Genomic DNA, 26,440 nt, shown 5'->3' with positions numbered 1-26,440 from the left:
ATTGTTTCATTATGGGAGATGTGGCGGCGAATTGCAGTGATCCTTGTCCCGCTCCGCAGTTCGATAACGATAATAAACAGAAGCGCTCAATTAACCTTCTGCAGACAAGTTAAAATATATTCCCACCAACTGGCGACCCATGGCCCGGGTTCCCCGCCCAGTTAAAGCATCATCAGGCTCTAGTTCTATTATGAGATGGAGCGGTGTGTTAATTTTAGAACTGGGATTAGACCAGATACTGCTGAATATTACCGACAGGAAAGAGTCCTGGGAGTGTTGGTTATTGGTCTATAATCCTGGGATGGGACTCCAGGATTACGGAACTGACAGTGTTCTCCTGAGAGATATTACAACTAAACATATCATTACCTTCCTCGCTCGCACCCCGCCTTCTTCTTTCAACAGGGATCACTCAACAATTGCCTTGTTCATTCTTCCCTCCTCATTAATCTCCCTCCAGCCATTTATCCCTGCAAGCGGACTAAATGCTACACCTCCCCGTACACCTCCGCCCTCACCTCCATTCAGACACAAAACAGTCCTTCCAGGTGAGGCAACACTTCATCTGCGAATTTGCTGGGGTCATTTTTTGTGTCCCGAGCTCCCGATGCGGCCTCCTTTGCTTTGGTGAGACCCACCATAAACTGGGAGACTGTTTTGTCGAGTATCTCTGTATCATCTGCCGCAAGGGGTACTTCCCAGTGGCTGAAGTTTTTCCTCTTGTACCAAAATGAGACCACCCCCAGGGTGGAGGAGCAACACCTTATATTCCATCTGGTACCCTCCAACCTGATTGTACGAATATTGAATTCTCCTTCCAGTAAACAAACTCCCCCACTCCCACTTCTCTATTCTCCACTCTGAACTTTCATTTCTGCTCACCAGCCTATAATTTCCCCGGGTTCCTCCTTCCCGTTCCCCTATTGACAACTCTCGGATTCTTTTATCTCCAGCCCTTGACCAGTCCATCACTTGACTTCACCTATCACCTTCCAGCTCGCCTCTTTCCCCTCCTCTACCTTTTTATTCAGATATCTTCCCCTTCCCCCCCATAGCAATGAAGAAGGTTCTTTTCACAGAATGTCGAACTACTCTTTCCATAGATACTGCCTGATGTGCTGAGTTCCTCCAACATTTTGTGTGTGTTGCTTTGGATTTCCAGCGTTTGCAAGCTTTCTCCTGTTTAAGTGTGGTAATTACCGTAACAATTATTTGGGTTTCGTTGAGATTATATCGGGATTACGTTGTAAAATCCCGCTCCCCATACTAACACGGGTTACATAGACCAAAGAACAAACTGCCAGAGGAACTCAGTGGGTCGGGCAGCATCTATGGAGGGAAATGGACCGTCAACATTTCGGGCCGAGCCCCTCCCTCTGGACTGAGATTGGACAGGAACTAGTCAGAGAAAAGAGGTGAGGGGTGGGGATGGGGCAAGAGCTGGGGAGTGAGTGGTGGATACAGGTGAGGTTCAGTTGGAAGACAGTCTGTACGTCACGGGATCCCCTTTCTCCCTACCATTTCGTTTTTTGCTTGAGGCCCCGCCCATGCTCTGATGACGCAGCTATCAGCGTAAAATACACACAGTCTTCGGATGGGCGGTGGTTTTCTTTCCGTTCTGTGTTGAAACGTATCAGCGGCGTGAAGCCGGGGGTCGAAACACTGTCTACGGGGCAGATGAATCAAGTTCCCATCGATGAGTATTGAGGCCGGTCGCGATGCGGGAACGAGACCGACAATTTCCTATCGGTGAGTCCTGAGTCCGATCCGGAGGGGGGAAGCCCGATGCGATGAGCGGGATGAGGTGGTGATGCCGGACTAAACCCATCCGTTAAGTTGTACCTCGGGCACTTCATCTCCATCACCCGGCCCGGTATCAGATCCAAGCTTCGGCCGGATCGATGCCTGGGGTCGATAATTTTCCCAGTACACTGGAAGGGGCCATTCGTCCTGTTGTGTTCTTGCAGACAGAGAAGATTAAACAGATTAATTGCACCGTCTGGACACTGATTATCTCATTGTTACAGTCAGGAAGGAGGTACAGAAGCCTAAAGACATACACTCAGTGATTCAGGAACAGTTTCTTCCCCTCTGCCATCCGATTCCTAAATGGACATTGACGCTTTAGATATTACCTCACTTACTTAATATACAGTGTTTCTGATTTCGCACATTCTTTTAAATCTATTCAATTCATGTAATTGATTTACTTATTTATTTGTTAGTACGTTCAAGTAAAATAATAACAGAGTGTAAGAAAGCATTATGCTTACAGTTTGCGAATGGAAACCGTCATTGAGCCCGTTGGAATGTTTCTGTTTTATTTTATCTTCGACCCGATGGGAGGGTGAGAAGTGAGAACGTTCAGGGTTGTGGTGATCGTTTATTTTTCGGCTGCTTTACTGAGGCAGCGGGAAGTATAGACAGATCAGTGGAGTGGATCAATGATTTGTTCTGCTGGGTCCACAGCCCTCTGCATTTTCTTAGTCACGGGCAGAGCAGTATCCATACGAAGGTGTCAGGGATATGGATGGGATACTTTTCATGGTGCGTTGATAAAGCTTGTTGAGTGGAAAACAACATATACCGAACTTCTTATTGTTTGTTCTGGCTTTGTTATTTTAGAACCTGTTAGCTAGTATCTAGTGGTATGTGTGTTGGCGCGTGTTCTAGTGGACAAGGTATTGGACTACTAACCTGAAGGTCACTGGTTCGAGCCTCAGCTGAGGCAGCAGGTTTGTGTCCTTGAGCAAGGCACTTAACCACACATTGCTCTGTGACGACACCGGTGCCAAGCTGCTTGGGTCCTCGTGCCCTTCGTTTGGACAACATCGGTGGCGTGGAGAGGGGAAGTCTTGCAGCCTGGGCAACTGTCGGTCTCCCATACAACCCTGCCCAGGCCTGCCAATTGTCCTGTTATTCCTGGAAATGTGTTCAGTACACTTGTTGCTAAGGAATGATCAGTTTTATGCATGAGGAGCATCTGATGACCCTGGGCCTGTGTTCAGTGGAGTTCAGTGGGATGGTGCTTGGGGGCTGGGGGTGTGAGCGGCGGTAATGATTTTCACAACTGAATAACGACAAGCCTGGATACAGTGGGAATGGAGAGGATGTCTCGATTAGACGGAGAGTCTGAGATCTAAGAGTTTAGATTCAGAATAAAGAAGCTTCACTTTAAAAAAGTCAACTAAATAGAGAGAGTACAGAGGAGATTTACTAGAATGTTACCTCGGTTTCAGCACCTAAGTTACAGAGAAAGGTTGAACAAGTTAGGTATTTATGCTTTGGAGTTTAGAAGGCTGAGGGGGGACTTGATAGCGGTATTTAAACTTATGAGGGGGATAGATAGAGTTGACGTGGATAGTCTTTTTCCATTCAGAGTAGGGGAGATTCAAACAAGAGGACATGAGTTGAGAGTTAGGGGGCAAACGTTTAATGGTAACACGAGGGGGAATGTCATTAATCAGGGAATGGTAGCTGTGTGGAACGTGCTACCAGTAGAAGTGGTAGAGGCAGGTTCGATTTTGTCATTTAAAAAAATTGGAAAGGTATATGGACAGGAAAGGAATGAAGGGTTATGGCCTGAGTGCAGTTAGGTGGGACTAGGTGAGACAAGCTTTCGGCACAGACTAGAAGGGCCAAAATGGCCTGTTTCCATGCTGTAATTGTTATATGGTTATAAAACTGTGATGAGAGAAATTACTTTAGTCAAATGGTTGATCTGTGGAATTTGTTACCGCAGAGGGTGGTGGAGACTGCCGATGGTTATATTCATGTTCTGGATTGCTAAATAGGTTGAGTGTTATAGCAGGGAAGCAAGAATATGGTGTTGGAAAAAAATCCTCCAAGATTGATTATAGAGCATGACCAAATCACCTAATTCTACTCCTATGTATTGTGATCTGTATCTTATACCATGACAGAACAATGACTTCATTGTATCCCATCATAAATAAGAGAAAATCTGCAGTTGGTGGAAATACAAGCAACACACACAAAATGCTGGAGGAACTCAGCAGGTCAGGCAGCATCTATGAAAGAGGGTAGAATCGACCTGGCCTGATGAGTTCCTTCAGCCCTTTGTGTGTGTTCTTTTGTATCCCATGTCTGGTTTTGAAACGTGTGAGGGACAGTTACAGATTCCTTCACTCGGATCATTATATATGCGTTCAAGATTTAAATTTTCGTTTAATGCTTTGTTCTCCTTTGTATTGTTAACATGCTTCATTATCTCTCTGGTTAAAGTTAGCCCTGGTCTGCGAGATTTACAGGAAGAAAAGTCCACGACTGGAAGCAACCCGCAACTGAAGACAAGGGAACAACAACAATGAACCAGCCCGAGGACTGAGAGCACCAATTCGAGAGAACCCATCTGACTCGGAGTTTCCATTGATTTAGTCAGGAGAAAGTTTGCTGAGTCTCATTTACCCAAACACTGGTTCTTTAGACATTACATTTCTGTACCAAGGAATAGAGGAAATAGCTGGAGTGGGACTGAATGAGCCTAGCAATACCAGTTATGACTCTATCAGACCCAGTTGCAATCATTCCAGATTTACAAATGTGCTGTCTGCATTAGCTCTGTGAAGCCACGCATATTCCCTTATTTTGTTTGCTCATTTCAAACGTCATCTCTGCAGTTTCTTTGCTTGTCTGTGCTCGGTCACAATGTTCTCAAAATGCGTTGAGAATTTCCTCCCTTTATAAGAGGCCGCAGTTGTTTCCAGCTGTAGTGATTGCAGAAATGTGGAATTACTATGAACTACAGCAACATGTCATTGACTCCTCTGTCTATTGCAAGCTGCAATGATATACTTGCCCTCGAGTATATCGTCGTGCAAGCCTCTGCTAACAGCAAACCCTCTTGAAGCCAAATGTCCCGGCACCACATTTCTTTCAGTCCGAACTAGAAAATGCCAAACAATATTTTACATTTACATACCCTGTCGTCATCAAGTGCTTTTCTACTAATAAATTGTCAGAACCTACGAATCTGTGATTAAGCAGAATTGGGTTTTACAATGAAGTTATTTTCCCATTTGACTCTGTACCAAAGGCATGGGTTAAATCTGTTCTTGAGATGAACAAATGTTCTTGCAGCAGAACTGCTGGAGCTGGCAAGGTCGGATTAAACTCAGTCGTTGCGGAATGGGAACCAGTGTGTTTGGTCAGATGATAGAAGAGTTGATATAAAGGCAGATGCAATGTTCAGAGAGACTGTGGAAGGATCGGTTGTGGACAGGGCATCATGTAGTCAGTTGGAAATATGTTTAATTCAATACAATAAGTATTAAGAGTAAGAGTAACTTAGAACATGGATGGTACATGTTATCACCATTACACAGACCTGACTGTTACAAGGGCAGGATTGGTGCTTGATGCTCCAGGTCTTAGTTATTTCATAATACGCATGGGGGGAGGGGGGTGAAAAGGGGAGAATTGTCTTTACTAATTAGGGATGGTATCACAGCAACATAAACAGAGGACATCAATGTAAGTGAAATTCAGAAACGGGAAGGGGGCTATCATTCAGGGAGTATTCAATAGGCCTCCCCCAAAGCCACAGGGATAATGTGAGAAAATAAGTTGACAGTTTTGGGAAAGGTGCAAAAACAACAAGGTTATTATCATTATTGACCTCAAGTTTCCTGATGTTGATCCCACCTCCTTGTTCCAAAAGGTGTCAGTGGGGCAGAATGCGTTGCGTGTCCAGGAGGGATTCTTGACATAGTATGTGGATGGGCTAACTGGAGGAGTTGCCCTACTGCATCTAGTATGAGGCAATGATGTTGGTCAAATGACAGATGTCACGATGGGTGACCTTTTTAGATAGTGACCACAACACCATAACTTTTATCATGGTCATGGACAAGGATAGTAGCAGACGATACAAGGCAGTATTGAATTAGTGGATGGATAGTTACAATGGTATGAGGAGCAACTTGGGAGTGTAAATTAGGAAAACATTTTCAAAGGGAAATGTACAATGGAACTGTGAAGGTTGTTTCAGGAACACTTGAGTGCGGTCGGGGTAGATTTGCTGCAGACGCAGTTAAAGAATTTTTATATAAACGAACCATGGTTCACAACAGATTAGAGCATTTAAGCATTTGGAGAAGCATAATCTTATTACAGGTTGCCATTTTGGCTTTTTGATGGTGAGTGGAGAAAATGGAAGGGGAGGTGCCGGAGATAATTTTCCGCAGGATGGACCAGTCACACACAGAATATCTACTAACATTTGTATCGACAGAGACTGATCAGGAGTCACCATGGCATGGTGCATGGAAAGTTGTGTTCAACAACACTTCTTAAAGTTTTTCAAGATGATTGTCAATAAGGGTGGTGGAGTGGATGTTGTACATTGAAGTCCACTAAAGCCTTTGGCAAGGTACCTCATGACAGCTTGGTCTGGAAGATAAGGTCCCATGCGGTACAGAGAGTGGAAGTTAGATGGATTCAAAAGTTCCCTCGAAGGTAGCAAGCAAAGAGTGATGGTTGAAGGTTTCTCCTCAGAATGGAGGCGGGTAACTAGTGGTGTACCGCAAAGCTACAAATTGGGACATTTGATATTCGTTATTTGATAGCAATGATTTGAATGCAAGTGCACAAGGCTTCACTGGTAAGTTCACGGATGACACAAAATTAGTAGATGGTACTCACGGTGAAGATGATCGTAGCTTAGAGGAGTTGTAAATAGATTGCAAGACCAACACGAGCAGCAACAGTTTCATAGAGAGGCTGGTGATTATGTGGAGGGACCTGCCAGAGGAAGTGGATGAGGCAGGCACAATGGTATAATTCAAGAAGTGGTTGGGATGTGAAGATAGAATGAAGAGGCCAGGAGGGAAATGGGCCAAATACAGGAAATTGGGGCCATCTCTGTGTGCACTGTGGTCAGCATTGTATCGATGGGCTGAATGGTTTGTACCTGTGCTCTTGCTCTGTGACTCTATCAGTAGGATGCCTCAGATATCACTGGACAGACGTACAACGTGGCGTAGGAGTTGATGTTTGGTCTCTAAGTGAAATGCTGTTGGGATACAGAGGACGGCGATACTGTCACATTTGCAAAGTAATCCTGCTCTCTCTGACTCACAGTCTGTTTGTTTTGTGTAATTCAGGACATCACCAGCAGGTGGGGCTGTCATGCACAGCGATCAAAGTGTAAACAAGACGACGACAATCAAAACAACCGTCAGTCGGAATCAGAATGGCTGCAGGTATGTTCACGGGGATCTTTATAATGAATCTTCTGCCCTGTTGGTGCACAATAGTTCAGACGAAGAAACTTACACAGGCGCTAACAGGGCTGAGAAAAGTTTCATCAAGCAGTATCATTGATCCCACTGGTATAGCGGCTTTGTGTAATCGATCAATCCAACAGTTCCAGTGTAGGGACCTGACTGACACCAGGCAAATGACTCCGCTCACCAGGCAAAGCTTCACCTGAGTGAAAGAAGCAGGAGACCCTGAATCAGCAGGTTGAGAGTGAAACACTAACAGGAATGTGACAGCGGTGTTGTTTGTTTCGTAAAAGTCCAGTTTCAAGGTTTGTTGCACATCAGGGCCTGTTTAGAGTTGAAAGACATCTCCAACTTTCGTTTATAAAATTTAGAGGCAGGAGGTAAGAACATTTCCGGGATTTCAGAGATTTTGTGATAATACAACATTTCAGGTGTTGTCAGGGCAGATATCAACTCCCCCCTCGCTGCACAAAGTAGATGAGGGGAATTTTCCGAACGGTGTTTTCTGTAGCCAAGCCGTGAACGTTGCCAGCCTTGGAAACGGCTGAGGATCAGGAGACACTTCATTTTAGATAGACTTGTTGTCTGCTTTGGTGCATCACTGTCTGAAATGGAGGGGCTACTGCACAGGACCGAGAGAAGCTGCAGAAGTTTGTAAGTCTAGTCAGCTCCATCTTGGGCACTAGCCTACAAAGTACCCAGGTCATCTTCAGGGAGCAGTGCATCAGAAAGGCAGCGTCCATTATTAAGAACCCCCAGCACACTGGGCATGCCCTTTCCTCACTGTTAGCATCAGGTAGGAGGTACAGAAGCCTGAAGGCAGACACTCAGCGATTCAGGAACAGATTTGTCTCCTCTGCCATCGGATTCCTAAGTGAATTTTGAATCTTTGGACACTACCTTACCTTTTTTTTTAACGTTTTTTTTGATGTGCACTCTTTCTGATTCTGCACGTTTTTAAAAAATCTATTCAATATAAGTAATTGGTTTATTTGTTTATTATTATTATTATTTTATTTTATTCATTAATATTTTTCCCTGCTAGATTATGTTTTGCATTGAACTTCTGCTGCTGAGTTAACGAATTTCACGTCACATGTCAGTGATAATAAACCTGATTCTGATTCTGTTTTAATACCCCAATCCATGTCTGGTTAGTGGCCAAATGGTGAACGTGAGCTCTCTGTATTTCTCTCGTGAGATGATCTGCTACCTGAATTTAAATTCCCAGTATCTGTGATGAGAGACCTGGTACAACCAATGACCAGCTGTCTCTGTTTCCTGTAGGCATTGTGATGGTGCTCAACTCTGTAATTCCGGGTGGAATAAAACACAGATTACAGCCTGGACACAGGTCCCAGCTAATTCATACTGTTTTAAATGTCTCTGAGCTTGCCCGATTTCCCAGCCACTTTTCCCAGATTTCCCTTGCAGACTTCTTCGATCCTTTTTCCTGCTTACGTCTTCTCAACTTTGTAATTTTATTTGTGTTCACAGCCTCCTCTGGCTACACATAATTAATACACATCACCCACCTCGTGGAAAAAATGCCCCTTCAATCCCTTTTGAATGAATGAATGAAAGAAATTTTATTTCTGTCAGTACAAGCATAACCAAAAAAAAAACAAACATCATGTTCAACGATGATTTCATAAGACAAAACTAAATAATAAAAAACAACAAGAAAACATAGATATTCTTTAAAACTGACCGAAAGGGCGGAGGCTGAAGCTACAGCTTGTTATACAAAAAGCAGATTTGCAGACAATCGTCACATCAAAAAAAAATCATCATCTTTTAACACGAAATCCAATTCCAAGTGTCACAAGGTGGGTGTTGGGAGTGGACCCAAAAGCAAGACACAGACACTGAACTTCCAGGAACGGGAGTAGGCGTGAGAAGGAAGCAAGGGAAGTGAGGAAGAAAGGACGCTGGACATGACACAGGGTTCTGGTCCTGGGCTAGGACTTAACTAGGATAGCGGAACCGACATAGAACTGGGAACCAGGAGCCTGGGCTTGAACTCCGTGCCAGAGACGGTACAAGAACCCAGAACCTGGGTCTTGACTCGGGCTCGGACTCCAGAACCAGGCGAGAACAAGACGTGGCTACAGGGCAAGGCACATGACAAGATGAGAACACAAAGCCGTGGCTAGGATGGGACAAGGACCTTGGACGTGACTGGGACTGTAGGAGACCCCGAAGCCTTGACTTGGCCGAGGAAGAGACAGGAACGTAGAGCCTTAGTCGAGGAAGAACAGGAACGCAGATCACTGAGCCTTGCTCGAGGGCGAGCAGGAAAGCAGAACACAGAGTCGAAGGAGAGACAGGAACATGGTACACCGAGCCGGGACCCCTCCTTGGGTACAGGACGTAGTGCAGGGACTCATTACACAGAACGCTGAACACGGCAAGACAGTTCCCAACGCTAGGTAGCGGCCAAACGGTCGGACCTACCTAGCGAATGCGTGAAAATGGACAGTCTGTTCCATACAGGGCGAGACCCCAGGCAGAGGCAGAGGCGAGGCTCCAGGCAGGGCGTCGGAGGGAAGGAAGGAAACAGTACAGCCTCAGGGTAACGGCAATGACAACCTGACTTACCCAACGGAGGCAAGGACCGGGAGGGTCAGATCCCACCGTAGGGTAACGGCAAGGAAGAGAGGACCGGATACCGATGGGACGAACCCACACAGAGGCAAGTACAGGATACTGACGAGACGGACCACACAGAGATAAGGACTGGATACTGACAAAACGAACCAGCACCTAAACTCGAACTCAGGGCCACTTAAATTCCCGGATCAATGACGAGAATCAGGTGCCTACGATAAAGCCCCAAATGAGACAAGGGACAGCCTGAAGATTCGGAGTCTGGAGTCCACGGACCGGACCGTGAGCCGAAACGCGGACTTCACGGACTGGACTATGACACAAGTATCATTTATTTACATTACTCCCATTCATTTAAAATCACGTATTTTTATATTTGTTCATTAAATTATTTTTAAATAGTTTTTTAAACTTGTTGAATGTGGTGAATGTTTTTTTTTTTAATTCTTACTGCAACTGTTGCCCCCTCCGACTGAAATACAATGATTTTTTTACATTTGGACTTATCCTTTGTTTTTGAAATATACATGTTCCTCTTAAATCATGACGACTTTTTTTCATTTTAAACAACCTTTGGATACCTTGTGGTAACTGCCAATTTTTCACTTTATACATAATTTTAAATTTCTGCCCTCGAGTCTCAGACTCCCCTAACCTGGGAAAAAAGACTGTGACTATCTGCCCTACCTACACCATGATTTTTTTTATGTACGTGTGTAAGGGCACCGTTAAAGCTCCCATGATCCGGTGCAAACTGTCCCAGCCGAACCATATAACACAAAAACCAAACAACCCCATCCAGTAATGTTCTTGTCAATCTCCTCTACACTCTTTCCAGCTGAGTCACGTCCATCCTATAGATTAGCAACTGCAAAAGCGAGATTTTAAGTTTAGCTACTAGAACTGCACGCAAGACTCTCCATTTGCCAATAATTTGTACGGTTGTTCCCTGACGATCATTATCCAGGAGACGGGATGGGACCCAGGGGACCAGGCATCATGGACTTCAAGGTTATGGTCAGTCTGTAACCCAGGAGACTGGACATTGTTCGTTTCAAGGCAATAGTCATTCTGTGACCCAGGGGATAAGACAGTGTGTGACAAAGCAAACGGAGAACATTTAATCTGGAGTATTTGACCATGAGTAATCCAGTGGCTTGTCTGTGAGTGACACAGGTGACTGGACATTTTGTGATCCAGAGAGATTCATGTATGGGAAAGATAATCCCAGTGATAATTCCCGCTATCACCTGATGCCGTTCCAGTAATAACCTCTGGTTATCAGTCTGTTCAACTAATGTGTATTCGGTGATCAGTGTTACTGTGTCTGTCCAGTTCTTTTTCTGGGAGTGGATGTGTCCAGACACCGGCTTATCAGGATGGTCACCTGGCAGGAGGTGTGGTTCACATTCACCAGCACAGTCCCACTCCAACTCTGGTTTTGCGGAGTCTCGACTCTATTGCAGACACCCATTGTGAATGCTTGTTCGAGTATAAATCACTCTAAACCTGCTATTCATCATTTACTTCAGGTGGGAAATTAAATCGGGTACAGAAAGTACTCAAGCGGTTTTTACCAGGCGGATCATCGAGGGAAGATGATCGGGACACGGGAAACAAGGTACCAAAGCAGGGTCAGATTGAGAGCAATGTCCCAATGGAATGCGGTCCGGCCGCAGAGGAGGAGGAGCAAATTCAGCCCAGAGACAGTGACGTCAGAGACACCAATCAGGACCCTGGAACCAGCACAAGTGAGGCGACTGACGGTCAGCTGGGAAGCTCATTAAACACGGAATTGTCAAGTGCCCAACAAGGAGCAGGTGAGTGAAATATGAGGGTGATGTGTTCAAAGAATGAGGTAGGAAGCGGGTAAATGTGATTCCTTGTTGGAGGGCTGGTCAGAGAGGGAAAATGTGTTGATGTGGTGCATGTGGTGTAGTGAGGCACCTGTTACCCCACTACAGGAAATGTGCTACCTGCTCTGAGGATTTCCAAGATGTGTATCGGAGGAAATGCAGCTGTCTGGATAAAAGAGTATTTCTAGGATATGAGTTATGGGAAAAGTACTCACCAGGATGGAGAGAGTATCTCTGGGAAGCGACTATCATTGACAGTCCCAACATTTGTTGCCCATTTTAAACTGAAATCAGCAAGTGGGTGGGACGGTGGTAGAGACAGGTTTCTAGTGAATGTGGTCCTTCTGGTAACGTCATGCCCAGCGCATTGATGGGTCGGTTTTTATATTCGCAGAGCCGGTGTTTACAATCTCCGACCTCCTGGCACAGGGGGAGGAGTATCGACTGTACCAACTGACAAAGTACTACAGAGACAGACTCAAACAGGCGATTGAAGAAAAGGTTGAAAGACTCGGTTGGATGTTGACAAAGGAGGGACATCTCAGCAGAGAAGAAAATGAGGTGAGTGTATTTAGTGTATTGTTACTGAACTGCTGATATCAGAGGGAATAGTGATCAATATTAATCTCCTGCACGTTCTAGGAGTTCGACATGACAATGGAGACTTTGATCTCTGACTTGACTCCAACAGATCTGGTTTCAGCTGTTAAGGTGGGGAGCACTGGAAACTGCAGGTTCAGCGTCACCTTTTCCTCTCATACCTGCTGTATTTATCAGTGTGATATAAGAACAGTGACTGCATATCTGGACTGTTGAACAGGCAGTCAGTCTAAAATTAATTTTGTATTTTACCTGTACCGTCGGTCAAATTCACCTCAGTTCATTAATCCAGGATGAATATTAAACTGTCGGATTGTAAATTGGGCAAAATGGCTTCACTGCTGTACTTGAGCGAGGGAAACCTGCTAACCACAGCACAGCTTGTCTGAATTCCCAAGCAATGAGTGGCTGACTTGTCATAGTCATAGAAAAGTACAGTACAGAAATAGGCCCTTTGGCCCATCTATTCCATGCCGGACTACTGAAACTGCCTATTCCCAATGACCTGCACTGGGCCATGGCGCTCTACACCCTTATCATTCATATATCTATCCAGACTTCTCTTAACCGCTTGTACCACTTGCGCTGCTAGCCGCTTCCACACTCTCGCCACCCTCTGAGTGAAGAAGTTTCCCCTCATTTACCCTATCTGTGACCCTCATAATTTTGTGTACCTCTATCAAATCACCCTTTCATCTTCTGCATTCCAAGGTATAAAGCCCGACTTGTTCAGTCTTTTCTTATACCTCAGGTCCTCCAGTCCCGGCAACATCCCTGTGAATTTTCTCTCCACTCTTCCAACCTTCTTTACATCTGTCTTATAAGTAGATGATCGGGTCTGCACACAATACTGAAAAATAGGCCTCTCCAACGCTTTATACACGTTCAACATGATATCTCATCTCCTGTACTCACTATTTTCATTTATGAAGGTTAGTGTGCCAAATCCTTTCTGATCTATCTACCTTTGTCGCCACTTTTAATGAATTATGGACCTGTATTCCGGATATATTGTTCTACCACACTCCTTAGTGCCCTACCGGTTACTGTATGTTGTGCTTGTCTGCATTAAATTGCATCGGTCATTTTACAGCCCATTTTTTAGCTGGTTTCGACACCACTGCAAGCTTTGGTCGTCTTCCTCACTCTCCACCACACGTCCCCACTCTTGGTGTCATCCGCAAATTTACTGATCCAGTTAACCACATTTTCATCCAGATCATCGATATAGATGACAAACAACAACGGACTCAGCACTGATCCCTGTAGCACCACACGAGTTACAAACTCCCAGTCAGAGATGCAACAGTCTCTCACCACTCTCTGCCTTCTTCAGAAAAGCCATTGTCCAATCCAGTTTACCAGTTTACCTTGAATGCTGAGGAACTGAGCTTTCTTGCCCACACTCCTTTGCGGAACCTTGTCAAATGCCGTGCTAAAGTCCATGTAGACAACACACACATCCTTCGGTTCAACAACTTTCCCGGTAACTTCCTGGGAAAACATTAAGATTGCTTACACATGAACTACCACTCACAAAGCTGATATCTCATGACACCAAAAATCAATAGGTTGTCCTAAAAGGACATATATATCCAAAAAATGGTAAGCTATTTTACATTATTAGCCAGGCTACATTCATATTCTCTCTACGTACGGCTTTTTAGTTGCTTTCTGCTGTCTAGTAAAAGCTACCCAGTCCTCCAGCTTTCTACTATATTTTTCTATATTCTATGCCCTCTCCTTTGCTTTTGTCCTGGCATTGACTTCCTCGTCAGCCACGGTTGATCATCCTCCCTCTGGTATAATGTTTCATCTTTGGGATTATGTACCTCTACCTGCGCCTTCCGAATCGCTCCCAGAATCCTCATCTATCCCTGCTCTGCTGTTGCCTCTGCTAGTGTCCTCTTCCATTTTTGTTTTGCCCAGCTCCTCTCTCATGCCTCTGTAATTCCTTTATTCCACTGTAATACGGATACCTCTAACTTTTACCTTCTCCTCTCAAACTGCAGTGTGAGTTCTGCTATATTATGATCACTGCCTCTTTATTTACCTTAAGCTCCCCAATTAAATATGGTGCAATACACAACAGAGACTCCAGAGCTGCCTTTCTTATAGTGGGTTCAACCACAGGCTTTTCTCAAAAGCCATCTCAGAGGCATTCTGTGAAGTCCCTCACTTGGCATTGACCTGATTTTCCAAAGCTACCTGCATATTGAAATTCCCCATGACTATTTTAACATTGACCTCTTTACATGCCTCTTCAAATTCCCACTGGAATTTGTAGCCGACAACCTGGTTACTGTTCCATCAGAGTAATTTTTCCTGTGCAGTTTCTTCACAGCTACATCGTCCAGTCCGATGTCACCTCTTTATAAGGACTTTTATTTTTCTAAGAGAACAGAGTCAACCCAACCATTTAAGTATGTATCCATAGATGTAAGCACCCAACAATGATCTTATTTCAGCAACGATACAGTGATGCCCGCCATCCATTTCTTTTCCTCTCTCACTCTCCCCCTCTTCCGTTCTTGTTGTGGCATCGTTTTGCCGTAATGTTGCACATTGATGGACAAGTAAATTAATCATGTTGAATATACTGCAGGGTGTCAGTAAATCCCTATTCTTACACAATATAGATTTAGAGTTTCATTCAGTTACTGTTTCCTGCACATTCTCTATATCTGTCTGTCTGCTCCACAATAAGTCCATTGTTTCCTTTTGTAGAAAGTCACTGAACTGACAGAGAAAGGAAACCGGACAGAGGGTTCCAGACTCTTCCTCAGTTTGGTAAATGGCAAAGGCTCCCAGGCCCGGAGGGCGATGTGGGAATCCTTTGTGACATGGAGGTCTGAGTTACCAAAGTTGGACAGAATACTGAGGGAAATACAGGAGCTCGGTACGTTAAAAACACACACTGAACACAAAGACACATTGTAATAAACAGTTTTAATTATATTAGTTCTATTTTCATGGACATTATTTTGATTTAAACAGGTCCTGATCCACAAGAATACATGAACATTGCCCAAGGGTTATCTGAATTACCCTCTGGCCTGATAGGTGAGTGATGTTCAAACTCAGTTTGAACCAGTTCAAATCAGATCTGAAATGTTTGACTGTGACTTGATAGAACCTGGGAATCAAAGTTCACCAGTAATCATTCGCTGATCTCTGGTTCAGGGTACAATATCCCGTTGCAGCCTGAATATTCTACCATGCATATTTCCACTAATCCAGCTGGTGGCCCTGGTGAAGCCTTCACTCCATGTCCTAACGCTCTGGGAATGCCCACACACCCCAAGCAGGGTCTTGATATACTGTATCGTTCAGTCCAGGGGACTTTTCTATCTTCAGATACTTCACCTTCTCCTTCGTAATAGCAGTTGCAATCAATTCTGTCCGCTGATGCTCTTTACATTTTGTAATTTCGCTAGTGACTTCCACAGAGTTTGTCTGGCATTTCCTCTTCACCCGTTACTATATCTGCAACATCATTTTCCAGCTATCCGATAGCGACCCTCTCAATTTTACGAAACTACTTTGGTGTTCTCTTCTATATTATTGACCGTACCCTTACATTTCCTGCACATTTCATGTGTACATCTAGAAGAATGTATATCATAGTTGCCTCCGACATGACCCAGAAAATAAATTACAGGAACCCACTGCACTGTGAAAAAAATACCCACGTTTTGTAAGTTTACCCCATCTCATCCTAACCAAATGCCCTTTGGTATTAGATACCTGTCATATGTGAAAAAAACAACAACAAAATACAGGCTGTGTACACAAACTCTTATCTCTCAAACTTGTACACCTCTGTCAGATCTCTATTCTATCAACAGATAAATAAAGTAAACAGAGTAAACAAAGCAAGTTTATCAAACCTCTACTTGTAGCACATGCCACCGAATCCAGGCAACACCCTGATGAATCTGTTCTGCACCCTCTCCAATCCTTCCAAGAGCTGGACAATCAGAAGTGAGTACAATACTCCAGATGCTCCAACAAACCAGAAGACCTTGGAGCAGAACTAAGCCATTCGGCTCAGTGAATTTGCTCTTCAATTCCTCTCTACCCCATTATCCCAGTAAACGTTGACAATCTTCCTAATCAGGAAAATATCGACCTGCATTTTAAATACACTCAATTACTTGTCATCTTCAGCTGTTTATGACAATAATTTCACAGATTCACCACCGCCAGTGAAAGAAGTTTCTCCCAGTGTGGTTCCCCGTCAGCAAGGGCTATTCCCCGCATTTATCAAGCATGTTAATTTTCTGTATGAGCCTCCCATGTGGGACCTTGTCAAACACCCAAATAATATCCAAGCAGACAATATCCATGTGTAACTTCATCCATCACCTTTGGCACCTCCTCGAAGAACACAATCAGGTTGGCAAAATGCTACTTCCCCCGCCCAAAACCTCGCTGCTGAACCCCAAACCACCTCAAACATTCTCTCTTTCATATTCCCATGGGGCAGAAGATATAAAAGGCTGAATGTATGTACCACTAGCCTCAAGGACAGCTTGAATTCTGCATTTATAAGACGATTGAAAGGTCACCTACTATGTTATTATTGGCTTCTCAATGACAAGACAATTTTACATATAATATTGTAATATCATACATCTCGTAACTAATTACCACACACAGATAGCCACAACAAACATACAGAAGTGTAGTAAGAATACAGTTTGGGTGTGAACGGATTTAAGGAACAACTGATAATAGATTATGCAATTCTATAGCAAGCCCTGGGGAAAGCCGAAATCTTTCAATATTATATTGTCTATCAAAAACCATTTGATTCTGTCCCTCGCGTGTATAAGAGAAGTTCCTAATATATATAAGATGCACCCAATCTTTGTGAAGTTTCTACAACATCTGATGAAGCAGTGACTTATAATAATCGCCATATTAACAACCACCGGGGAACAACCACTGTTATCAAAATAAATGGAGACATTTTCCAGAGCGAATTACAAAGCCCACTATGGTTGTCTAATTTACTGAAATGGGCACAAAGCAGGTATCAAATCAGAAAAAAATAATGAACAGATTATACTTTGACACAGCTATTCAGGGATGATCGGAAATTAGTTCTTGCATCACTAAAGCTAACACAATTAATTCAAATAATGGTACTAATTTCCAAAGAAACCATATACAGCATAGCTACGCATATTTGTGTGATTCTATAAAATTAAATTAAATAAGTTGTGTAGAAATAGAAATAAAAAAAGAGATTAGTGAGTCACTATCGATGGGTTCAATATCCATTCGGAGACTGGATGGCAGAGGAGAAGTTGTTCCTGAATTGTTGAGTGTGCGTTTTACTCCGATGCTGTACAGTAGTCCCCATGAACCAGACGGTGATGCAGCCAGTTACAATGCACTCCGTTACACCTGTAGAAATATTCGAGTGATGTTGGAAACTCCTGATGAAATATAGCCGCTTTTGTGCCTTCTTTGTAGCTGCCTCGATATATTGGGGCCAGGTTAGACACTCGGAGATATTGACAGCCAGGAATTTGAAATTGCTTACTCTTTCCATATCAGATCTCTCTGAGGACTGGTGTGTCGTGTTCCCTCATCTTGCCATTACTGAAATCCACAATTAGCTCTAAGGATATATTTTCATCAACGCAAGGAGGATTCAGCACTCCGTACAAGCATATGTAATTCTGATAAGGGGTACACATCACTGAACAGAAATGAAAACATAAGCCATAAAAATGAAGAAACTATCATAAGAAAAGAAAGTTAACAAATGGAAGAGTGTCCTGTCTTGCGTATCCAGTCAGCTGGGACACAATATCCATGGTCGACTCTGATAGGCGGAGGCATCATAATACAGTGCCCCACACTCCACCGGCCAGACTGATCAGTAACAGTTGCCAAGACTTCACCACCCTCTCGACACACACACGACGCTTATGGTCTTTGCCATTCACGGAGATTCCTTTCCATCTTTCCTCCGCTCCTCCATCACTGAGACTGAAAAATATGCATTTTCATTCTTGTCGTTCCGATGGGCTATCGATCCGAATCTTCACTGTGATCCTGTCCACAGATGATGCCCGACTTGAGTATTTCCAACATATTCTGCTCCAATTTTCATACAAGAGCAGTGGACATCTGTAACCCCCTAGTGTGCAGCTTTGCCAAAATGCAGAGTGTCCTGCTCTCCATATTTCCCCACCAGATTAACATTAACCTATCGTCTGTTAATGATGCAAACAATGCTTTAAATACAGTGAAATGTTGTTGTAACGGGAGTGCAGTCAGGATTGGAATAGGATATCAGGGGAATGTTCACCTTCACAAATAATTCATGCCAGAATATGAGGACTGGACATTTTCTGGGACATCCATCACTGTCAGTTCCGGTGTCTGTGAACAGAGTTTTACTTTCTGTCCTAATATCCATGGAAGCATTGAATTACTCCATGCAATTTCAAACACTGAATGTTGGAATGTAGTTATAAAGTTCTTTATCAGATGAGCTATTTAACATTTTCACAATGTTCTCTCTTCCCATGGAAGATGTTCAACAGAAACACAAGGAGACTCTGCGGGCACAAACTGAAACGCTGAGAGTGAACACGATCCTGATGAGGGAGAAGGTGAAGGTTTTCCAGCTGGTTGATCGATACGCTGAGCTCACGGTCATTTCTACTGTTCGAGATCGGAGAATGGTGGAACATGAGCTGCTGGCAAGAGGCAGAGACCACGAGGAGTGGAGAGAGAAACATCTCCGCAGAGAGCTGGAGAAAATCCGGATTGATCAGTTCTTCCAGAGCAGCTTTTCCCGGAGTAAATCCAAATCTGGGAGTTCGTCAGCAGTGGCCGGAGTCCCGGGGATCGGAAAAACAACAATGGTACAAAAGATTGTTTATGACTGGGCAACGGGGAAAATATATCAACAGTTCCAGTTTGTCTTCAGTTTCAAATTCCGCGATTTAAACAGTATTAACTGTCGAATTAACCTGAAGGAACTGATTCTGGATCAGTATCCTTACTTTGGGAATATCCTGAGAGAGGTCTGGAAGAACCCAGAGGGGTTGCTGTTCATATTCGATGGTTTGGATGAATTCAATGACAATATTAATTTTGCCAACAGTCGGAGAGGCACAGAACTTCAGTACGCATGCACAGACCCTGAATTCAAGTGCAAGGTGTCTGACATTGTGTACAGTTTAATCCAGCACAAGCTGCTCCCAGGGTGTTCAGTGCTGGTGACCACCCGTCCCAGTGCGTTACATTTATTGGAAAAGGCGGAGATCGGGATCTGGGCTGAAATTCTGGGATTTGTTGGTGAGGAACGGAAGGGATATTTTGAAAGCCATTTTGAAGATCAGACAGTGGCAGCAGCTGTTTTCAGACACGTAGAGGAGAACGATATTCTGTATACCATGAGCTACAACCCCTCCTACTGCTGGATCCTCGCTCTGGCACTGGGTCCCTTCTTCACACAAAGAGTCAGGGATCCGCAGAGACTTCCCAAGACCATCACTCAGTTATATGCCTATTATATTTATAACATCCTGAAAAATCACGGCCGTGAGATTGAGAACCCCCGTGATGTGTTACACAGGGTAGGTCAGATGGCCTTCAGAGGAGTGTTTGATAAGAAGATTGTGTTTACAGATGGAGATTTGATCAACTACAATCTGCAGCCTTCCCAGTTCCTGTCCGGGTTCCTGATGGAGCTTTTGGAGAGAGAGGATTCTGCCCGGAGCGTGGTGTACACATTCCCACACCTCACCATCCAAGAGTTTGTAGCTGCCATCGCACAATTCCTGAATCCACATCCCGGAGATATCCTGAAATTCCTCATCACAGCCCACAGCATGACAGATGGTCGATTTGACGTATTTCTCCGTTTTGTTGCTGGTCTCTCCTCCCCAATGACAGCTCGGGGCCTGGAGAAGTTTCTGGGTCCATTTCCTCATCAAGCAACCTGCCGGGTGATTGACTGGGTGAAGGAGGAGGTTAAACGCCAGATTGGAAACACAGAGTGTGAAGCTGGTAAAAGGAGACTCCTCAACACATTGCACTACCTGTTTGAGTCTCAGAATCATGGACTGGCTCACGAAACTCTGGGGTCTGTGAAATCACTTTCATTCAGTGGAATGACGATGTCCCCGATTGACTGCGCGGTCCTGTCTCATGTCATCGGTCTCTGTAATACAATAAAACACCTCAATCTGCAGGGCTGCCAAATTCAATGTGAAGGAATCCAGCGGCTGGGACCCGGGCTGCATAAGTGCCAGGAGTTGAGGTAACTTGATTTATCTCTCACTCTGATCTATGAAACTGTTCCATTCTCTTGTTTCAATGTTAAGGAATTTGTGTAAAACTGTAGTAAATCAGATAGTGAAGAATTGTGACAAATGCCCAGGGGATCAGTCAGTAACTCCCCAAGGAAGGGAATCTTCTGTGGTTCATTGTGAAGGGATGTTGGAGACTTCATCAGATCAGTGAACAACGGCCATTGGTTTAATGGTGGTAAATCGCAGGAATGACCGTGTTTCTCGCTGCCTGTGACACGTCCATTGACAATGTTCCTTCTCACTGTTACTGACACCCAGACCGACACTGAATACAGCAGGTGGGTCAGAGATTCACACCCCCTTCCTGGTGAGGGACAAGAGATCGTCAGTAGTCCGTTTCAGTGAGAAGGAAAGAAATACCATTGTGTGATAGTCCTCTCCTGCCCTTCTCTATCACCATCAATCCATCTGAGTGACTATGCTCACTACCAGATACCCAGCCCCATGGGCGCACCTTCTCTCCAGATTGTGGGCATCAGTTCCCTTCCCGTGCAATCTATTTCTGCATCCTCTCATCTTGTGGGATTATCATTTCCCATCAGTATCCTCCTGTGGGATCTCAATTCCCCAATCCCCTTCCTCCTGATAGATCTCTCTTCCCCATCCCCTTTCCTCCTGTGGGATCTCTTTTCCCAATTCCCATTCCTCCTCTGGAATGTTTGTTCCCTATCCCACTTCCTCCAGTGGGATCTCTCATACTCATCCTCCTTCCTTCAAACCCCCTTCCTCATGTGGGATCAATCTTCCCGCGGGAGCTCTCTTCCCCATCCTGTATAATTCTCTGGGATCTCTCCTCCCCATCCAGTGTTCTGTCACTTCCCCATTCACATTCCTCCTGTCGGATCTCTCTTCTTCATTCCATTTCCTCCAGTGAGATCTCTCTTCCCCATCCCCCTTCCTCCTGTGGGATGGTTCTTCCTCTTCCCCCTTCTTCCTGTGGGATATTTCTTCCTGATCCCTTTCCTCCTGTGGGATCTCTCTTTCACAACCTCCTTCTTCCTGTGGGATCTCTCTTCCCCATCCCTCTTCGTCCTTCATGTTTTGTCTCCCTATCCCTTTTCCACAGGTGGTGTCTCTTCCACCATCTCCAATTGGCATTTCCCCAGTTACTCACTGACCCTCTCACATCAGGAACATTTTTCTAACCAACTGGGAACGTGACAGAATTTGTGGAGTTTACAGGGTCACACCGACAGACTATATTACTGACATTCGGTTAATACCCTGGAGCTGGGCATTGAGGGACATTGACTGTGATGGGAACTCCGATCAGTGATTTACTGGAGGGTTTAATGTTTGCTGAAATAGCCGAGTGAGAGACATTCCCTCAGACCCACAGTTTAAAACATGTTCTTCATCAATTTGTCTGTTTATGTTTAGACTTGGGGCGAATAAACTGGGAGATTCAGGAGTGAAACTGGTGTCTGCGGCTGTGAGGAACCTGGAGTGTAAAATACAGAAACTGGGGTAAGTACCAGACTGTGGGAGATTGTGTTTACAATCACTGGGTGTCTGACACTGAACATTAATGTGATGTGATCAGTAATTGTGTTACTGATAAACACTGGGGATTTGTACCGTCTCCTGTCTCTCTGTGCCCTTCACCCTCACTCTCTCTCATCTCCAGGCTGGAGAATGTCGGTCTCACAGATTCTGGTGTCGAGGATCTCGCCTCCGCTCTCAGTACGAACCCATCACTGACGGAGCTGGATCTGAGTGTTAATAAACTGGGAGATTCAGGAGTGAAACTGGTGTCTGCGGCTCTGAGGAACCCGGAGTGTAAAATACAGACACTGTGGTAAGTACTAGACAGTGGGAGATTGTGTTTACAGTCACTGGGTGTCTAACACTGAACATTAATGTGATCAGTAACTGTGTTACTGATAAACACTGGGGATTTGTACCGTCTCCTGTCTCTCTGTGTCCTTCACCCTCACTCTCTCTCTCAACTCCAGGCTGCACAATATCGGTCTCACAGATTCTGGTGTCGAGGATCTCGCCTCCGCTCTCAGTACGAACCCATCACTGATGGAGCTGAACCTGAGCTATAACTCTCTGACAGACCGATCTGTCCCCGCCCTCCGCCGCCTCATACTGACCCTCCGGAGTCTGGAGCGGATCCAGTGAGTGTTTGTGTTAATGTTCAATCTGATAAAATATCAGCGGATCCGCGGGTTTTCTGGTGATATTTGTCTGTGAGTGTTGTTCAAATATTAACCCAGGGGTGTCAAACTTATCTTAGGTCTCAGACCGGATTGGGCAAAATGCGACTTCATGCGGGCCGGATCAGCTGTGAATACGCGAGTGCTCCCACAGCTTTCGTTGCCTCCGTTTTTTCAACCTGCTCTCATGTGCCTCAGTCTCTGCGAGAACTACAAAGTGTTTCACTTTACGAATTTCGTTTCTTATGAAGAAGATTTCTTAGCAAGCATTATTTTTATTATTGGTATTAACTTACAGTCATAGGCTGCAAGAAAGTTGTGACGAGAGAGAGAAAAAAACGATGCTCTTTTAGCTAAGATTGTTTTGGGAGCCACACCCTTGCCATTAATAAACCTTTTGAAATCGAACATTAGCAGACACAAAAGTAGACCTAACGAAACAAACTGTTAATGTAGGCTACACAACTGCAGCTAATTTTTTATTAGCCTGCTTCCAGCAATCAAACTTAGACAATGAGCACAGTTAGCCTCTAATTTTTATTGAAGTAATCACATTTACAATAATAGAATAGTCAAAAAATGAATGAGTCACAATATTATGACACTCAATATTTATAATTTTTCACTTGCTGCTTCCAGACACCTGACATCTCTTGGCTTTAACCGGCCTCTCAATATTAGGGACCAGTTTCTGGGCAGTTGTGATTATCATAATGTCATTTAGATGTCTGTGTGTCAGCTGCAAGCGCAGCTTGAATTTGTTAATCTTCATTATGGAGCTGCCTACTCACAGATATATCTTGTCCCGAACATGCAAAGGATCTTTGAGACAAAGTCTGTCATCTCGGGGTACATCGGTCCCAGATATTGATAGAATGAGTCCAGATCCACAGTCTCAAATCTGTATTTCAAAGTTGAGTTACACTGAATTTTAATTAGTTCCATTTGGAGTTCCTCCGGCACATCTGATGCTGTGTTGACGGCAAACGGCGAGCAAAATAGTGAGAATTCCTTCTCGAGCTGAGGGAAGGCTTGGAAGCGATTCTGAAATTCACTTTTCGACCGTGATATTTTGTCCTTGTACCTGTCCATATTGTCATTATTCCCATGAGCGACACGCACAAACTGCAAAGAGGATAAATGAACTGAGTTGCTCCGGACAGCTACATCCCCCACAGGCCTAATTTAATTTGAAAGGCATGAATGCTGTCGTAGTATTCCATAAAAAAATTGTTGCGGCCTTGCATGTTAACATTAAGCACAGATAAGTGCTCTGTTATATGCAACAAAAATGCAAGATCATGAAGCCAGTCTGGGTCATCCAGCTCTGCCACTGGCTTCCCTTTCTCGTTCATGAATAGTCCAATTTCCGCACGTAATTGAAAATAAAAACTTTTGAGCACAGCCCCTCTGCTCAACCAGCGGACTTCTGTGTGGTAGGGGAGGCCGTGTCCAATATTACTTTCGGACAAATGAGTTTCAAATTGCCGATTGTTGAGTCCCTTGGCTCTAATAACATTAACTGCTTTGATAACTACATCCATGACGTTGTCCATTTTAAGGCTCCTGCTACATAATGCCCCTTGGTGTAAACTACAAAGAAAATTCCAGAATTTCTGCTCTGGATTCTCTCTGAGTTTCACAACAACACCTGCCGTTTTCCCGACCATGGACGGTGTATCATCTGCTGCCATGCTGACAGCGTGGCTCCAGTCAACCCCCAGTCTGCCCAAGGCCTCGTCGAGGCTGGAGAAAACGTCTTTCGCCGTTGTAGTGTTTGCGATGGGCACCATCTCCACAAACTCCTCGGTGACGGTCAAAGACGCATCAACACCACGAATAAATATTCCAAATAGAGCTACATCAGTCACGTTGGTGCTCTCATCAATTGCAACAGAGAAGGCAATAAGTGACTTCACTTTGTCTTTTAGTTGACTGTTCAAATCTCCTGCAAGGTTCCTGATTCTCTCTGCCGCAGTATTTCTTGACAAGCTGATATTACCAAAAGCCTGTCTCTTCTCAGGGCACACCAGCTCAGCCGCCGTCAGCATGCGTGCTTTGATGAATTGGCCCTTTGAGTATGGCTTCGACGCAGCAGCTATTTTGTTGGTAATGATATAGCTGGCCTTGACAGCTCCATCATGAGTCTCTCGACTTTTGTTGGCAATAATATAGCCGGCCTTGACGGCTCCATCATGAGTCTCTCGACTTTTGTTGGCAATAATATAGCCGGCCTTGACGGCTCCATCATGAGTCTCTCGACTTTTGTTGAACACTGACTGTTGGTGGTAGGTGCTTATGCACAGCGGGTGGTTAACTGCCGCCTATAGTTTTATAATTACACACAGTAAGCTGCCGGTGCAGCAAGCGACACACACCGCGGTGGAAAAGAGGGCGGCTGCCGTACAGATGCATATAACTGGTGGTGAATATACTTCTTTATTCCCCCAAATCATCCCGCGGGACGGTAGTTTGACACCCCTGAATTAACTCCAGTCCCCTGCTATTGATACTGTTGTCTGATCTGTTTATTTCATCGTTATTCTTCCATCTGTTTCAGGCTGTACGGGAATCAGTTCAGTCGGACCGGGGAGAAGGAACTGAGATCTCTGCAGGAACCCAGACCCAGACCGACAGTGGAGCTGTGAACATCTGAATATGTGAACATCCCCGCCCGCGGGATGGGGACATTTTAGCCGATTCCCCGCCCTCCCCTTTAACGTCCAACCTTACTTTTAATGGCCGAGCGCCAGGTTTAATTCCGAACGGTTCAAATGAAACTGGCTTCACTCTCTTGCTCTCTGACATCGGAAGCGTTCCTGCAGTGACGTATTTCCGCCTGCTGTCCAGCAGTGCGGCCTCCGTCGGATGTGCGCGTTTGAGGCTTCCCCACGTAAGATCCGGGAATTCACACAAACAGGAAGAGCCCGGGGCCGGGGCTCAGTCTGGGAAACCGGTGTCCTAGGATGGGATTATCCCAGGAGATAATCCTTTTGTTCACATTGGGTTGAGGACCGTGCATTTGGTAGACTGGCCAATGTAATGGTGTTAATTTGACAAATACCTTAGATATGACACTAGATCCAGGACACAGCCCCCAAATGTAATTTTAATGATTATCGGTTCCCCGGTATGGAGCGAAGGTGAGATCATTCAATCTGTCACCGGTTGTCGTCGGTCAGTTAATTGTATGTGACTGTGAGTGAGTCGGGAGCAGTTTATTAATTCCCGCACGTCAGCAGCTCACACATTGTTTAATTTACATTTGTCATGATGAAATCAATAAACCACTGTAACTTCCTGTCTTGGTGTGGGATTTGAGTCTCATTAGAGGAGATACAGTGACCTGGGGGATACTGCTGCCCGGTGAACTGCAATAATGGGTCTGAGCTCCTCATACAGGTACAGCAGCGTCTCAGCTCCAGGCTGAGGGATGTCAGTCTGGTGGTGTTTGGTCCCCAGGATCTCCTCACGCCCCATCCCCATCCAGGCTGTCCACCGTTTCCCCGCACCCATACGTGTACTATCCTGACCCCTACAGTCCTGCGCACTCTCCTTGCTCTCACAGCCAAAAACGACAAAAGAGATTGGAAGCTAATATACTGTATAATATCTGACCT

General features: G+C 44.7%; 1 protein-coding gene across 1 annotated transcript in view; it reads left to right on the top strand.

Moving 5' to 3' along the window:
- Positions 1 to 26,121, top strand: part of LOC140724284 (NACHT, LRR and PYD domains-containing protein 3-like) — a 39,152-nt gene extending 13,031 nt beyond the window's left edge. The window contains exons 2-11 of the mRNA XM_073038744.1: positions 7,125 to 7,223; positions 11,390 to 11,677; positions 12,108 to 12,274; positions 15,041 to 15,212; positions 15,311 to 15,376; positions 18,869 to 20,606; positions 22,039 to 22,125; positions 22,286 to 22,456; positions 22,614 to 22,781; positions 25,381 to 26,121. Coding sequence (XP_072894845.1) covers positions 7,214 to 7,223; positions 11,390 to 11,677; positions 12,108 to 12,274; positions 15,041 to 15,212; positions 15,311 to 15,376; positions 18,869 to 20,606; positions 22,039 to 22,125; positions 22,286 to 22,456; positions 22,614 to 22,781; positions 25,381 to 25,468 — 2,955 coding nt within the window. The 5' untranslated portion in view covers positions 7,125 to 7,213 and the 3' untranslated portion in view covers positions 25,469 to 26,121. The remainder of the gene's footprint in view (positions 1 to 7,124; positions 7,224 to 11,389; positions 11,678 to 12,107; positions 12,275 to 15,040; positions 15,213 to 15,310; positions 15,377 to 18,868; positions 20,607 to 22,038; positions 22,126 to 22,285; positions 22,457 to 22,613; positions 22,782 to 25,380) is intronic.
- The last annotated feature ends 319 nt before the right edge of the window (positions 26,122 to 26,440 follow it).

The sequence above is a fragment of the Hemitrygon akajei genome, unplaced genomic scaffold, assembly GCF_048418815.1.
Source record: "Hemitrygon akajei unplaced genomic scaffold, sHemAka1.3 Scf000183, whole genome shotgun sequence".
NCBI classification, from domain to species: domain Eukaryota; kingdom Metazoa; phylum Chordata; class Chondrichthyes; order Myliobatiformes; family Dasyatidae; genus Hemitrygon; species Hemitrygon akajei.
Note: the sequence above shows the minus strand (reverse complement) of the source record. Positions and strands in the feature narration are given on the sequence as shown.